Source organism: Triturus cristatus, chromosome 7 (assembly GCF_964204655.1).
Source record: "Triturus cristatus chromosome 7, aTriCri1.1, whole genome shotgun sequence".
NCBI lineage: Eukaryota > Metazoa > Chordata > Amphibia > Caudata > Salamandridae > Triturus > Triturus cristatus.
In genome coordinates this window covers 1,550,016,781-1,550,032,684 of record NC_140590.1, presented here as the reverse complement: position 1 = coordinate 1,550,032,684, position 15,904 = coordinate 1,550,016,781, and the positions used below count along the sequence as shown (strand labels likewise).

Below are 15,904 nucleotides of genomic sequence, written 5' to 3'. Positions count from 1 at the left end.
TCTTTACATCTTCCCCCTCATCTTTGCTCTTCAGCAGCTGGAGGTCACCGTGTATAATTACGCGGATGACCTCCAGCTCATCTTTGACCTATCCTCTTCTCCCCTCTCTGTCTCCAGCTTCCAGCACACTATGTCATTTATCAGGGACTGGATGAACCACAACCATCTCAAATTGAACCCGGATAAAACCGAGTTGGTTCTTACCGGAGGCTCTTCCAGTCCCTGGAACTCTCTCTTCTGGCCCTCAACCCTTGGTCCCGCCCCCACCCCTTCTACCACGGTCAAAACACTAGGGGTCAAAATGAATAATCAGCTCACCCTTCACTCTCAAATTAGTTCTGTAGTTTCTTCCTGCTTCCTCACCCTCCGTACTATTCGCACTGTCGCCCGTTTCTTTTCCCCTCAGGCACTCAAAATGATCATGGCCGCTTTAGTGATATCACGGCTGGATTATGCCAACGCTCTTTACAACGGCATACCAGCATACAATCTTAGGAGGCTACAGTTGGTTCAAAACCAAGCCGCCCGGCTGGTCTTTGGTCTCCCTCGCTATCATCACTCCACACCCCTCCTCAGGGAGCTCCACTGGCTCCCTGTTAAGGAACGTTCTCTGTTTAAAACTGCCTGCATGGTATTCCAGGCCCGTCAAGGCACCGCCCCCGCCTTCATTTCCTCATTATTAAAAGAATATGTTCCCCCCAGAGAACTTCGTTCCTCCACCAAGTCCCTCCTTCAAATCCCACGCTTCAGATGCAAAAAGTGGGGTGGGTCCAACTTCTCCACCCTGGCCCCCACTCTTTGGAACTCCCTCCCAGACCACCTCCGTGCGGCTACCCATTATGTATCCTTCCGTAAGGATCTAAAAACGTTTCTTTTTAAACAGGCTTTCCATGCGTAATCTTCCCTTCCCGGGTCTACCATCGGCTCTCGCTTTGTCTCTGTAGCCATTACCCTTTATCAGCGCCAAGAAACCGTTCGGTGCACGCTGCGCTCTATAAATGTTTTAAATTAGAAATTAGATGGAAGCCCAATCTTCTTAGTCGTCGACGAAGAAGATCGTGGAATCGTCGACGAGACAGTCTTTAGGGAAACACACACCACTGTCGACTGTGAAAACGTAGACGTCGCAGGAAATCTGCTCGACACCGTCGTCACAGTCGTCGACGAGGGTGATGAAGTGGCAGATCTCGTCGACGGAGGGACCGTTGACGGGCCCGTCGACGGTTTTGCACGTTTTTGACCAGAAACATGCGCTGACTGAGTCAGAGACGCCTGAGAGCTAGATCTCGGGGGCGTCGGCGTAGTAACAGAGACTTGGCCTGCAGACACTTCTCCAAGATGAAGTCTCTTCTTTTTTAGAAAGGGAGACGGCAAGTCCTGAACACTACTACGCTTGGAGGAGACTCCTGTTCGAGCAGAGGCCACACTTTCCAGGGGGTTATCCGTATCCTTCAGTTTTTGAAGCCACAACAATAGGCGACCCTGCCTGTCCTTCAAAGTCTTTTGAGAGAAAGTTCTACAAATTTTACAGTTGGCCACCTTATGGTCAGGGTAAAGACAATAGATACATTTTTCATGAGGGTCCTCAGAAAAAAGTCTTAACTTCCCACAAGAGGAACAGGGACGGAGAAGAGACTTCTTACTTAAAGACATGATGAGAAAAACTCAAACCAGACCAAAGACTGAGCAGAGCTCAGGGAGACTCCCTTCACACGACGTGCGGTAGAAAATCTGAGGGCCTGAGCCTCTGAGGAGAAGGTTCTAGAGGGTGCTTGCGCCTGATTGGCTAGAGTTTGGACTATAAAACGACAAGGATATGTCAGTAAAGTGATTCTTTTTTCTCAATGCTTTCCTACGTGTCAATACTATTCTATGGTATTTTCACTTGATGTTATTTTGAAGTATATATAAAGTTTATTTGGATATGTATATGCTCTTATGTGGTTTATGTATGTATATATATATATATATATATATATATATATATATATATATATATATATACACACACACACACACACACACACACACACACACACAACAATTATTGCTTTTTATATACCGTGGGACTCCCACTTCGACGACGGGGAATATTCAAGCATGTGAATAAATGGAAAATTGTCCTGTAATCAGCATGAATGCAGGCAGACCCACCGGAGGTAAAAAATTTGCTTAATAATTTTTAAACAACATGTCCCAGCGTGCACTGTGAATGAAATCCACTGGGAAAGGCACACTGGAGTCCTATAAAATGAGTGACCACGCAGGGGACTGTGTTTCAGCAATTGACTTCCTGCCTGCTCGTGCCTGCCTCTGAGGAAGAAGCGAAGACGCTTCGAAACATGTTAGGCGAAGGACTGTAAATATCGGGATGAAATGGCGCTTTCCTCATTAAAGAATGGTTGTTACCTACTTGTGAAAGGAGTGCATCCTCAATTTCTGGGCAACTTTATGGATACATATATATATATATATATATATATATATATATATATATATATATATATATATATACACACACACACACACACAACAATTATTGCTTTTTATATACCGTGGGACTCCCACTTCGACGACGGGGAATATTCAAGCATGTGAATCTATGAAAGACACCCCAATACTGGAGAATTCTAATTCACTCCAAAACAGAAATCCAGTGATGTGTAAAGGACAATGTGCCCCTTCAATTAAAATTGAGATAAGACTCACGTTTCGATTTGTTCTCTTTATTCATTGTTGTAGCTTACTCAAATTAAAAGCACTGCATGTTGCAAACCTTGTAGGCCAACATGTTTCATTGCCGTTGCTAAGTCGTGGCAAATTCGTCAGGGCGCGAGGTTTGTTATTCGCCTTACTGGACAGTAAAACACAGTGATGCGGATTGGCATGTGGGAGCCAAGGGCATTGGTACCAGCTGCCAACATGCCACAAGGGGTTTGTCAGGGGGTCCCTACCTGCCACGAGCCGGGGGAGGACTTTAATCCGTATTCGTTTCCGCCCCGACTGCAGGATGGACATGGTCCCTTTAAGACGGAGCGGACATTCCCGGAGGAGGGGACCCCGCCTCTGACATCACCGGCCGTCCACCAATCAGAAGCCTCGGTGCCATTCAAAGGACGGCGTCTGGAAGAACACGGCGCGACACAGACAGGAGAGGAGAAGTCGTCCCGAACAGTTACGGAGGTCCTTAGGAGCCAGGAGTCGGAGGAATTCGAAGCAGTGCCGCCGCAGGAGGAGAAGAGAGACGATCCAGAGGCTTCGGCGTCCCAGGAGCAGAGAAAGCCGGGAGGCCAACGAGACCACGCTCCGCCCCGCCACACTTCTGGAGAAGTGTGGCACCACAAGGTACGGGCCAGATTAAGGGGGCTCGTGTTCTCACGGGGAGGGAACAGGTAGGGGTGGGTGACAGTGGTCACAGGACGGTTGGGTGGTTTTTTTTTCAAGAGAAAGCGCACCTCCCCTACACGAGTACGTTTTTGCACGGTAAAGGTTCCCTGGTGATCCAGTCACTCCCCCTCCCCCTCCTTTCATATACGGAACTCCCGATGTTGGAAGTAATCCCCAGTTTCTGTTTCCTTTATACCAGAGAGACTCCTCTGGACCTCTGTCGCATTCAAGCCGGAAGCGTCCCTGGCTGACAAGGAAAACGACCAGACCGGACTACTCAGAGCTCCCCGAGAACTCTGACTTCTTCAGAGACTGTTCCTTGGGTGGTCTACTTATTTCTTTGAGCTGGAACTGTGTAAATAAAAGCGCACATCCTTTGAATCTACTGCTGTATCCTGGTCCTTATGTTACAGGGGATTGAGACCCCTCCATCCCTTCTTACAGGGTTATATTTATCAGAATTTCCCCTTTTGTAAAGCACTTCTGTTGCTTTTTGTTGTACCGCGTATTTGAGCTTTGTGCGCGTTCTCGTTCCAGCTTACTGGGCAGCCATTCAGAACACCTTGGCGGACCTGATGGGGTCTGAACACTGGGGCACTGCCGAAAACTGTCGACTGGGCTTTTACCATAGGCCTAAAGGTTCCAAGGTTATGGCACGTTTCGTCAACCTAGCACTCAAACTGGTGAAGCCTACTGGCAAGAAGGTGAAGTCCTCTCCCCACGTCTTCAAGTAGAGTGAGGATGTGATGCGTTGGGACACAGCAGAGAGTCATGCGCTGAGTAGAGAAGAATGCCATGAACTGTGGAAACACCCCATGGCATGGGACGTTATTTTTGATTACTTTAAACTTCAAGAGGAGAGCACTAAATTGACCCCCCCCCCCCTGTCCTTTCCTTATAAGTACCTATCACTCTGCTCTCCGTGCACAATACACCAGGACGGCCCCTCTTTCGCTGCTAAGAAGCGGTGGACCGTCAGCACTCATAGGTGGCCCCCTGACGTTCTCTGCCTTACTCCACTGCTCACCATCAATTTGGTAAGTTTTGTACAAATGTATGTATTGAGAGGGTAGCTGTTCCTAAAGAGGGTAGTGTGTGCTCTCAAAGTGTAGACAGATCGGGTAGAAAGTGGGGAATTTCTCCTTTTGTATATAGTGCCCTCACACACCCTTTCGAGTGTCTTGCTTCATCATAGGGCGTTGCTCCTCGTGGGGGTGGCGCTGCAGTCCCCCACGGGCCCCGCGAGAGGGCTCTTTGTCGGAGATCTTTTATTCGGAGACGCCGCAGTTGTGCATGGAGGTGTGTGGGCCTATCTACAAGGTGGTGAGTGGTGTGTTTAAAAATTAATTGAGAGTATTTGACCTTTATTCGCAACTCTACCTAGTAATGGTTAAAATGGTGATCCTGGAGCTCCTCTTGGAAAAGAAATAAAGAGGGCAGATGTGATGATAACTGCTGCTCTCAGGAGAGTGCATGTGAGTCCTAATAAAAATTGGTCAACATGTTTCGCGCTTAAAAGTGGGTCCTTAAGGGATCCCGATGCGCTTAGTCAGGACCGATCTATAGGTGAATAAAATAGTGAGTGAAGGGGACAGGTTTTGGGTTTGTGTGTTGTAAAACCTGTGATACCTCAATAGTAGGTAAATGCAGCGTCCTCGCGCTGATAGGTAGTCCTTCTTGTATGGATAACCTTTACCCAACCTAAAAGAAAATACACAAAGAAAGGTGCACACAGGGATAGGGGAGAGAGAAAAATATAAATAACAAGCTCTGGTAAACAGGATCTGTTGTGATCGCACTGTGACCCAGCACGAGCAGTAAAGTGAAAAAACATGCTTCAGAAATGATTGCATGCAGGTACAGGTAACCAGTGTTGGAGCCGTATTCAACAACATGCTTGAGACCGCTATGGTGGGATGTGAGTAATATTTGGATTATTAACACTACTCGGGTGCCACCGTTGAGTCTTTAACAACCTGTGTGAAAGGACTAGATAAAGTTCACGGCAAGAACTTGGAGTGTTATAGATCGTGAGTTTCTTTTCCAAGTGTAGAGCTACATGGTTAAGCCTACCCTGGAAGTATAGGGACTGGGCTCCATCAGCAGCGTGGAGTAGGCAAAAAGAGAAACTGGATAAGGAAAAGCAAAGATTGTCATCGGTGTCGATAAACTGTCATCGCAAACAGTGCGTTTAAGCTCACCTCGTTGGAATCTAGTAAATACTCACGGGTGCTCTTTCGCCAAGGGTGAAGTGACCTACCCCTCCTCCGAACAACGCTGGGATGGACGGAGGAAGTTGCGAAGCCCTGTTTTAAAGCCCATTAATTGGTGGTTGTTAGTTCCGGGTGGGGGTGGTCCCGGGACTCTGAGTGGTGACGTCATGACGTAGCGTCATGCGTTGTCTGGGTGATTCTGGGTTCCGCCACACCTCATTGGTCGTTGTGTGATTTGTCAGTCCTGGTAACCATGGGGATTATACGTAACGTGAGCTATTTGGTTGTTATAGAAACCGGGGGTGTGTATCTGGCCGGGGGATGTGGTTGCATACGTCACGGGACTTCAAAGTTCCCGGCCGATGAGAGAGACTAAGTAGATTTGGTACGGTGTCTTGTTAAGACACGGGAAAGTTTTGTACAAAGCCATGACATTCAGTCTGTGCGCATTGTGATGTCCATCAACATGCGTTTAACCTGCACACTAATATCCTTATTCTGTGCTACGAACACCCACATGACAGTTGTATGATGAGAGTGGGGGGTTTCATGTGTTTGCATTGATGTGCATTATCCATGAAGGGAGATGGTCTTATTTCCTGCCATAGCTGTTAGCCCTTCATTCATTTGTTCTACATGCCGTTATGTTAACTGTGTCAAGTAAATGATCTTCGCCGTTCCACGTTACAGGGTGCATGCAACATTATATAAAGTTCAGTTAATGTACAATATATAGCCTCTTGTCTGGAGAATACACATCTTATCGTTTTATGCATGCTTTTCTGGTGACAATTTGAAATGAAATAAAGTTTGTGTTAAGGAAAGAAAATAACTCAGGGTCCATAGCGACAGATTGCCCACCTCTACTGTCCGTGTCTGGGATTCTCTAGAGAATCAGACTTTGCCCCTCAAATATAAACCTTCCTTCCTCCACCAGGTGTAGTCCTTCCAGCCTGGACTTATGCAGATGGGTGTGAAGGTTCATTAAGGGCAAAGGGTCCGGAGCTAAAGCCAGCATTGGTGCTACCGGGATAGCACCTGGTGGAGTCAAAAATGGGGAAGTTTGGTCCGGTGCCTAAGGTGAAGACCCTCATCCAGATGGCAAGGGGAGAAAGGGAACAATGACACCATAGTAAATACCATCTGCATCTGTCTGAAAGGTAGGCCTATAGGTCCCATGGCACCCGATGGCTCTTAAGTGGGACAATGGCCCTGCAGAAGACGTCAAACATGTTCAGGAAATAAACAGGATCTGTTCCGGGACAGGAAACTCCAGGTGGGGTGAACACAGCTGAGGGCTGGGTGAAGGAGAAGCAGGTGTCAAAGGTCTGGAAGTTGCATAGTGCGCAAAGGAGCAGAAGGTAGATACTCTTCTAGTGGAAGAGATGCCAATTTTGACTCAGAGGAAGATTCCTGAGGCCCAAGAGAGCACATTTACCACTAACCTTGCGACAATCAGAACTAAGTGGTTCTTAGACAATGGTGATTCCGGTGAATTAGTCCTGAGGCGAGATTTTCCTCTGGCACTTAGATCATCTCAAGGTTGGGCCATGATGAGCTTGACTTTATTGGATCCCTTTATGGTGCATGCGCTTTCATGACTTGCACAACTTTGCATCATGGTCAGATCGCAGGCACCAGGGACAACATTTTGGGGTGGAGTGGGAGGGGCTGAACAGGGGTGTGTCTGACAACTTGCACATTACAGTCCCTGAAGGGTTTAATACCCAGCAATTTGGGAGAGGACATCCCTTCACCAAAAAGTCTTCCTAAAGAAAAATAGGTAAAAGTTGCTTGAAAAAGGGAACATTTGGAGGAGAGCAAACGTTGGAACCGGATTGATAGCGTGGTAAAAAGGGATGGATGTCAGTGAGCCAGGGGGCTTCAGTAAAGTCACTGTGCCATTGCTTCCAACACCAAAAAGGTGGGGAATCTGCAAGTAGAAGTATCAGAAACCCAACATTTTCAGGAAGGCAGTTTAACCACAGTGTGATTCTCTTTGATACAGTGTTACATTTGGAGGCAGTCTTCACTGTTTAGTGGTACTAATGCAGGTGGCAAAACTTGGAGTTCAACCTTCAAGTATCTGCTGATGAGACCATCGTTTGGACTTGGTTGAGGGATGCTGTATAGTGGCAGGAGACCTATTACTCAGCAGCATTGCCTCTCTCAGTAAGTAACATTTAGCTAGTGAGGTGGATTACTTAGAATGTTCCCTCTTAGATCACGCTCTCCAGTTGTTTGCAATATTGTGGAATGGGGATGATCTGTTGGCTGACATGTTGATTCCAAATCATTGGCCTACTGTACAGGAGTTCAAAAGATACAATAAGTTAAGTGTTAATCACTTTCTTCTTTTAATAAGGAAATTCATATCACAAAGCAACCTTTAACAATTTGTCAAAAGTACCAGCTGGAAGCAAAGGCATCTATAGGTCTCTTGGAGCTCTTCAGCTACAGATCATACCGTCCGGAAGGGGTAGCGATGGAACTTGACAAAGCTAAAGCAAACCATGAAAGACACTTGTAGATAAAGCAGATCTGTCTCTTGTAAAATACTACAAACACAACTCTAACTCGAATATCACACATCAACAAGGTGAAAAAAGCAGTGAACATATTTCTTCACGCTATGAAGAAAATCCATTACCCCACTCAACTCCAAACTCAAGATAGCAGCTCATGTGCGGGCCAATTACAGACAAGATTTGAGGAATGCTACTCTATCATTTATCCACGCCACCCCCTATGTATTCATAGAACCACTCAAAGTTGTTCTCCATTTGCTAACCAGCAACCAAATTAACCAAAACACTAAAACTTCGAGACCCTCACTGGATCCCCCACATGGCCAGAGTGCAACTGAAAGTCTTTTTTCTAAACTACAAGGCAATTCACATACCTCTCTCCTAGATCACTATAGATTGGTAGTATTAACACTTAGAATTGCTTAGGGATAATGTAAAAAAATAGTAAAAATCAAGCCCACTACATAAATCAAACATAAGTATATACTAAATACTCTGCATAGCATCCAATGTCATGATTGGGAACAATCAAGTTGTGCTCTTGCAAGGCTCATTAACGCGGGAAAAGGGGCATGAGACCATACTGGGTGTAAAGGGCTTGGTAGGTGAACTGGCGTTTCATCAATGTAAAGGCAATGAGCTTACCTTGCAAGACAGAATATTTCCAAAAGCCGAAAAGGTATCGTACAAGGCTTTATTGTCAATTGACTCATCCAGATTTTTAATGAACACATTTCCAACACCAGATTTCCTAAGACCTGGATCACGCTGAGACCACATAATTCGAATTGGCCGACCTTTAATCACTTCAAAATTCATGGTGTCCAAAGCACGTTCAGCTGTCAAATAATATGGCAAGAAAAACAAAAAATAAAAAGCACAAGTTTACCACAAAGTGTTCCTGAGGACATTTTCAACCATACAAGTAAGTTTTCAGTTGAGCATTCTAAAACATTAAAGAGGAAAAGATCCCTTGGACAATGTTGTCCAAAAGTGCACTAGAATAGGGAAGATCATAATGCTTCTTTCGATAGTTAACTCAGAATGATAAGTTCGAAAATTGTAACATCAACAGGAAAAAAAAACATTTACTCTTAACATTAGTGCTGTCTACAAACTACTGTGCGTTATCTGTCTCAAAAGAAACTAACAAATGAGGAAGAGGAGGGCTTAGTACGGCATGGCAGGAAACAGAAAGCAATGGAATCACAGAGAAGGACATTACAAACGTGTTGGGGTTGGGTCCGGGAGGATGTGTGCAAGCTCGTATTGTTCGCCCATGATGACTGGGACTTCAAGGTGCTTTTGAAGACTCAACAAGCTGTAAACGTTTCAGTGAAATAAGGATACCAACATCTGGCTACAATAAGGAGGGTAAGCACAGAGGAAAAGCAAGCTAGAAGTGATGCAACATCTAATATGTATTTTCGCAAGGCAAGGAATACATTTGTACTTCATGGAAACTGTTTATTCATTTCAACAATTCTGCACAAGTCGATTAGCTTGATAAGACTGGCAACTACAACCACCTTACTCATTACTGCCTACATTTTAGTAGCATCGTTTCTTGAAGATGCGCCCATTCATTTCTCCTTACAGCCCACCTTCAAAACCAGTCTCACTGACAAGTTGCTTTGCTGACTTACTCTTTTGAATTCCGTTCACCATACAGCTGAGGTAATGCTCGTCCCATTTTCCATCAAATTCCTACCTCATTGTCTATTATTTTTTTAAGCTGGACTACCTTCATTTTTTTCTAGGCTTACTGAGTACCAGTTCTCCCAATGCAAGTACCCATGCCCATTGCTAAACTTATTAGTCAATGGCAACCCCCTACATTAGCTTCATGGATTTGCTTCGCCTCCATTACTATAGAACGAGGGGCATTAATTGTAATTTTCAATTATATGCCTGCCGAAAAACCGCAAGCAGTTTTTTAGGGGCACATCTAACAACTGCACAGCAGGTGCAGTGGGGCACCAGTTTCCACGGGCGAGAGCGTCTCATTGGCCCCAAATAGCTATTACTCCCCAACTGGTGCGGGCGTGCTGACCTATGAGCCCATGTTGCTTGTTTCCACTATGGCCCACAAACTCTTCCTTCACAACTATTTTTCAAATTAATATGTAGCGGGTAATTCCTAAAATGTCTTTTGAGAGGGGACCAGTTGTACATTTCGCCAAAGCGCCCTTTGTTTGAATGACTCTGGGGACAAACACCAGTGTGTTCATGACACATCACCCTCTGAACATGAGCGCACTCTTAGGAATGTTTGCCTATACCGAGGGTCACTCCAATTAAAGCAAGAGAGGACCAAACTCTATGGCATGGTTTACTAAACCAAGAAAAGGCGCACAATACAGCGTGATGGATTTTATTACCTCATCCTTTTGTAATTTTAATACAAGTTAACACAATGTGGGCACAGGGTTCACATCATTAGTTCGGCCCTGCCCATACATGGAGATTCCAGGAAGAGTCCCTGCACTGCTAACACGCACAACTAATCCTGCAGCAAAATATATTGTTTGCTCCACTCCATTTCCTGTTCAGTCATTATTTTATTGAGGAAAAGATGGCTCAGTGGTCTAACGAATCCCCTCTACCAGTCTGAGCTTGATCTCGTGATTACAGGTTCATATTGTTGCAGGTTTTCTCAGTCGGTCATCCTTCCGAGGTTGATCAAATGAGTACCACTAAGTTAGTAACAATATATGCCTCTCAGCACCCCTCGTTTAGGCCTGGCTCCCTTTCAGACACTTGCCCTCACAAATGTTTCACGAAGTTCTAGACATGATTTGTAAGTACTATCTAACATCGGAAATGCTTCCCTTGAATCCAGTACTTTCCAAATTATTGGAAAAAAGCTACAGTAATTTCCAGGGTCGACCTGGCCTACTAGGCAATCAGGCAGTGACTGACTGGCTGCTCTGACAGGTCAGTGTATGGGGCTGTTTGTTGTCTATTTTATTGCCTGCTGGGCTCTGTTTTGACTTTAATCGCTCTCATTCTTTCTTTCTTCACTCCAACCTCTCACTTATGTACGAAAATAACTTTCTCTAGATACCATCTCTCACTTTCTATCACTTTCGCACTCACGCACTGTCTCACATAAGTAAAAAAAACATTTCCATTACAGCACCAATAGCTGTAACTCTCAAACAAATGCGAGACCTGTTGCGTTGCAAATGCTTGTTTGGATTACTGGAGCACTGATCACCATTAATTTAAGTTTGATTGATTTATTCTTTCATTCATACATAAATCAATTTTTAGTATATACAGCAAAGAGTTTGGGGATTTATTCATTTTTACTTTATTCATTTTTCACATTGGAGTCTCACAGTTTAACCAATAACTTCTTCAGTTCTAACACTTGAGCCTTATAGTATGTTTTTCGTTCTATATAGACAGCCTTGATGGCACATAAGGATATCATCAGACTCACAAAAGTCATGGGAATTGCAAGAGAAATGCATGCTATGTACATATACCACAAGCCAAAGATTTCCAATTTCTTCCATGAAAAACAGTTTACCTCTTTGCTTCGTAAGAAAAAGGGTTAATCAAGAATCTTTACTGAAAAAAGTAGCTAAGAGACGCAATGGTCTGTTTAGTCTTCCTTTTATTAAGTGATGCATGTTTTACCTCCAAGGTATGCGCGATTTGCGGCCAGTGAGTAGACTTGCTTTGAGAATATCGCATAACATTCTTTTGAACTAAAACATATTTACTAAAACATGTGGTGTCGGTGAAATCAAGCCCGTTTGCCAACAAACTATGATGAAGAAGGCTTTTAGTACCCACAAAGTACCCTGAGCTTCAGCAGGGTGATATGAACCCATTTTCCCTACATATACCTTAACCTCCTGGTCTCCTTACTTCGTATATTTGGGCAAGTCTAAGTCTTTGGGCTAAGATCACAAGATTGTTTGTGTTCCTCAGAGCAAGAACGTGGATTCAGTGCATGGGAAGCCTTGCAAACAGCACTACATAAAAAAAGGAAGCCATTAAGTGCAGATCGATTCTCTGCCCAAAAAATTAAAAGCTGTCCCCATCAACTTAAATATTCCTTAAGAAGGTATAAAAAAATATATATAGACCGATTTTAGCCTTAGTCCACAAGTTGAAAAAATACAACTGGTGAAAGAAGCGATATAGGTACACAGTGGGTAAGAGTGAACAAAGGCACAGCAGATAAGAGAAGTACAAATGAGTGAGGAAATCGGCCAGATAAGTGATCAGCACATTTCAATCAAATAAGATCTAAGCAAGGGAAAAGCTGCATGACAGTCCAGGGAGGAACAAGCATGGTATATGTGTGGGTCATGGGGTCAGATAGAAAGTGGCAGAAGTCAAATGAGAGACTGAAGCAAGCTAGAATGCAACAGAGGCGCATAGCAAAAGAGTGCGGAAACTTCATATATGACGGATAAAAAAGCAGACTGAAGACTAAATAGGAGAGAGAGGGAACAGAGGCAATATAGGTGCAAGAGTATCCCAAGGTACATCAGGAAAGACAACTGAATGAGCCACAACACAGACACGATATAGCTGAGGCACATGACTGATGAAAACGAACAAAGGGGGAACAAGTGAGATGAATGTGGGAACACAGCAGACAGTGCTCAAGAGTACAGAGGCATAATGAAGGAGGACTATGGAAAAAGGAAATGTAGCTTAAGAGTGCGGAGTGAGGCAGAGGTCAGACACATAATATGCATCAGCGAGGGAACAAAAGCACACAAATAATGAAAGCAGGTCACAATTACGGCACATGACCCATAAATTGACTATCAGACAAAAGAGGTAAGGGAAGGACTGAAGGTGAAAGAGATCAGACACCAGCTGAAAGAGTAAAGATGACAGAGGGACGCAATGACTTCGGCAAATGGCAAAAGAATGGTCCATGAAACAAAACAGGTGAGAGTAAGGAGAGAGGAGCAAGAGGGATGAGAAAGATGTAGTGAGGTGACCAATGAACAATAAGGATGAGAGAGAGGTACAGGGCAGAAGAGCGAGAAGGCCAAGACATGTACACAATGGATGAGGGAAATAGATCTCAAGTCAACTGGGGAATAGGATAGCAGGCAGTCCATAAACCTGCATTTTCCATTAGTGCCATGGCGAGATCAGCCGAGGTTAACAGATGTACTGAATATCCAAATCCAGTTTAAAGGGAATACATTATATGATGAGACTCCCATCATGAAAAGCCACAGAATGAACAGCCGCAGGGCTAAGTCACAGTAACTAAAGGACAGAATTTCGGGGCAGCACACCTTAAACTTCAATCTCTCCCTGGTTGGAATTAACGGTAGGAACAAACAGAGGTACATTGAAATCTGTGACAACTTGACTAAAACCAAACAGAGGAGCCAAAGTACCGATATTAAACTGGTCTGAGATTTCTTGTAAATGTCAGACAGCCGTTTCAATTTGTACTTCAGCCATTTTATGACTGCAGACTTCATCCGTAGATGCCAAAAAGCCACTCATGTCAAAGATCGGACACTACTTCCTTACCCCGAGTAAGAAAGGAAGAATGCAGGCAGTCATGGCTGCAGAGCAAAGTATTTAACGGCAAATCTCTCAGCAGCACAGGAGAAGATACTATGCTACGCATGTACAAGGAGGCAAGGTTAGCGTTTGCCAGGCGATGCAAAGTCTTAGTGTGTAAGGAAAATAACAAAAGTCCATTAAATTAGACATGTCCTTGCACGTTTGGTAGCTGCAGACAATAAGGATGGCATATGTATTTATTAGAAGTGGGTGAAAATGAAACATTTCCTAGTAAACATGAAGGAAACTTCATTCTATTAAAGACAGACTTTTTATTTTCATTCCAGCAGTCTTCAACAAAAAACTGCAATAAACTAGCTTTTCATGCACAGAGAAAGGTCAACACAGTTCAACCAATTAACAGTCCAGGATAGTCATAAATGTGTGAATTCCCTGAATAGCTTCCTCTTTCTCCACTGCAACAGCAGCACTCCCACAACTTTCCGTTAGTCTGTTTTGGAACCATCCAAACCTGAAACAATCCAGAGAATAGAACCATACATCAGAACTTCTTATGCGCAATGGAGCGATCTCGTACATGAATGTCAGAAACCCAATGGAGAAAGACATTTCTGAACTTCTATACTTGAAAGAAACCGCACAGTGTAACATATTGTCATTGGCAAGAAGAAAAAAAAAAAAAAGATACTTATGCCTTATGAAAACCATTAAGTAGTGTTTCTACAACCTAAAACCAAAATCCTCCACATTCTTCTGGGTACGGAGAAAGAAAAGGTCTCAGGAACCTTGAGTGGGAATAATCCTCACCTCTTGGTCCTTAATACAATTGAAACTTTCCTTCATGTTTACTAGGAAATCTTTCATTCTAGGTCAGGACTGGAGGAGAGGATTATGCTCGTTCAAAGCTTGGCCACCACCAAAGACACCATGTCCATGACTGGTTCAAAATAAAACCACTTCAACATGGAGTCTGAGGAACATTCGGCGGCGGTAATTTCCTCTAGATGACCCACTAGAAAAAAGGCTTTGGAGACTATAGCCCTTCTGACAGAATGGGCTCCAAATTGCGAGACATCAATGCTTGCTTCTTGCATAATTCAGCAGATCCAATGAGCTATGGTGGGGCGAGTGATGGCTTTGAAAGGTTTCCGGAGTTATATTAGCAACTGGTGCCCACCTGGCCGACGGAGTCCTTCCGTCATGCTTTCATATGCCTTAAGGTAAAGCACCACTCACAACTTGGGGGCTTTGTCAAAAGCTGGATAGGCCACCACTCTGGACTTCGACTTTGTACGTCTAGAAATGTGGAAGGCGGCCCCCCTGTGGGGTGAAATCCTTTCCCCGAGATGTCCAAGGCCCTCACATCCAACACGCTCCTACAGGACACTAGACATAGAAGCATGGCGAGTTTCATTGGCAATTCCTTGCATGGCAAGAGCAATAAAGTAATAAAACCCTGTTAACATCCCATAAGGCTGAATACCTGGGTTCCAGGAGAAGTGACAAAAGAATTCCTCTCATCAGTTTGCACACCAACTGGTATTCACCTACCGGAGCTCCTTGGATGGGAATATGGGCAGAAGAAATAGCCAACCTATAAAAGAGTTTATCGTACGATACGCCAATCCCTGGGACACAAAGGTTGTCAAGAAGTTCATTATAGTGACCACTTCGCACCCCATGGGATCTTGACAGTTTTGAAGACACCAACCAACCCATCTGGACCATGCAGATGTGTATAGCTGGTTTGTTCCGTCTGCCCATGCAGCCACCAACATTTTTTTAGCCTCCTGTAAAAGACCAGGGACTCGCCAGCATTGCCGGTCATCCACCAGGTCCATGAGAGACATGCATACTTGGAGGACTGATGAGTGATGATTGCCCAGAGGATCCCAAAGGAGATCTAGAACGAGAGGTAGAAGGATTGGAGAATCCTAGGAAAGTTCCAGAGGAACCGGAAACCATACTCAAGACCTTCAACACAGAGTGATCAAGACCACATTCGCCTTCAGTCTCCAGACCCGAGCTGACCGTCTCATTGCGAATAGGAGAAAGGCATAACCTTTCTACAAGGACCAATCCTGGAGAAAAGAGTCCGTTGCTGTTGCCATTGCCAGAGGGTCCGGCTCCCAGCTGAAAGACCTGGGAAGCGGATGGTCTAATCAGGAGGCAAATAGATCCATTTTGAAAGGGCCCCAAAGGGAGTCCAGCTTCTGGCAAACTATGGGATTCAAATAGCAAAGACTCATGTCC

General features: G+C 44.5%; 1 protein-coding gene across 3 annotated transcripts in view; it reads right to left on the bottom strand.

Annotated features, from left to right (window-relative positions):
• The window catches only part of LOC146812352 (embryonic polyadenylate-binding protein-like), an 818,377-nt gene that overhangs the window by 588,516 nt on the left and 213,957 nt on the right, over positions 1-15,904 (bottom strand). For all 3 annotated transcript variants that reach the window (XM_085619346.1, XM_085619345.1, XM_085619347.1), the window contains one exon: positions 8,774-8,967. In XM_085619346.1, coding sequence (XP_085475472.1) covers positions 8,774-8,967 — 194 coding nt within the window. The remainder of the gene's footprint in view (positions 1-8,773; positions 8,968-15,904) is intronic.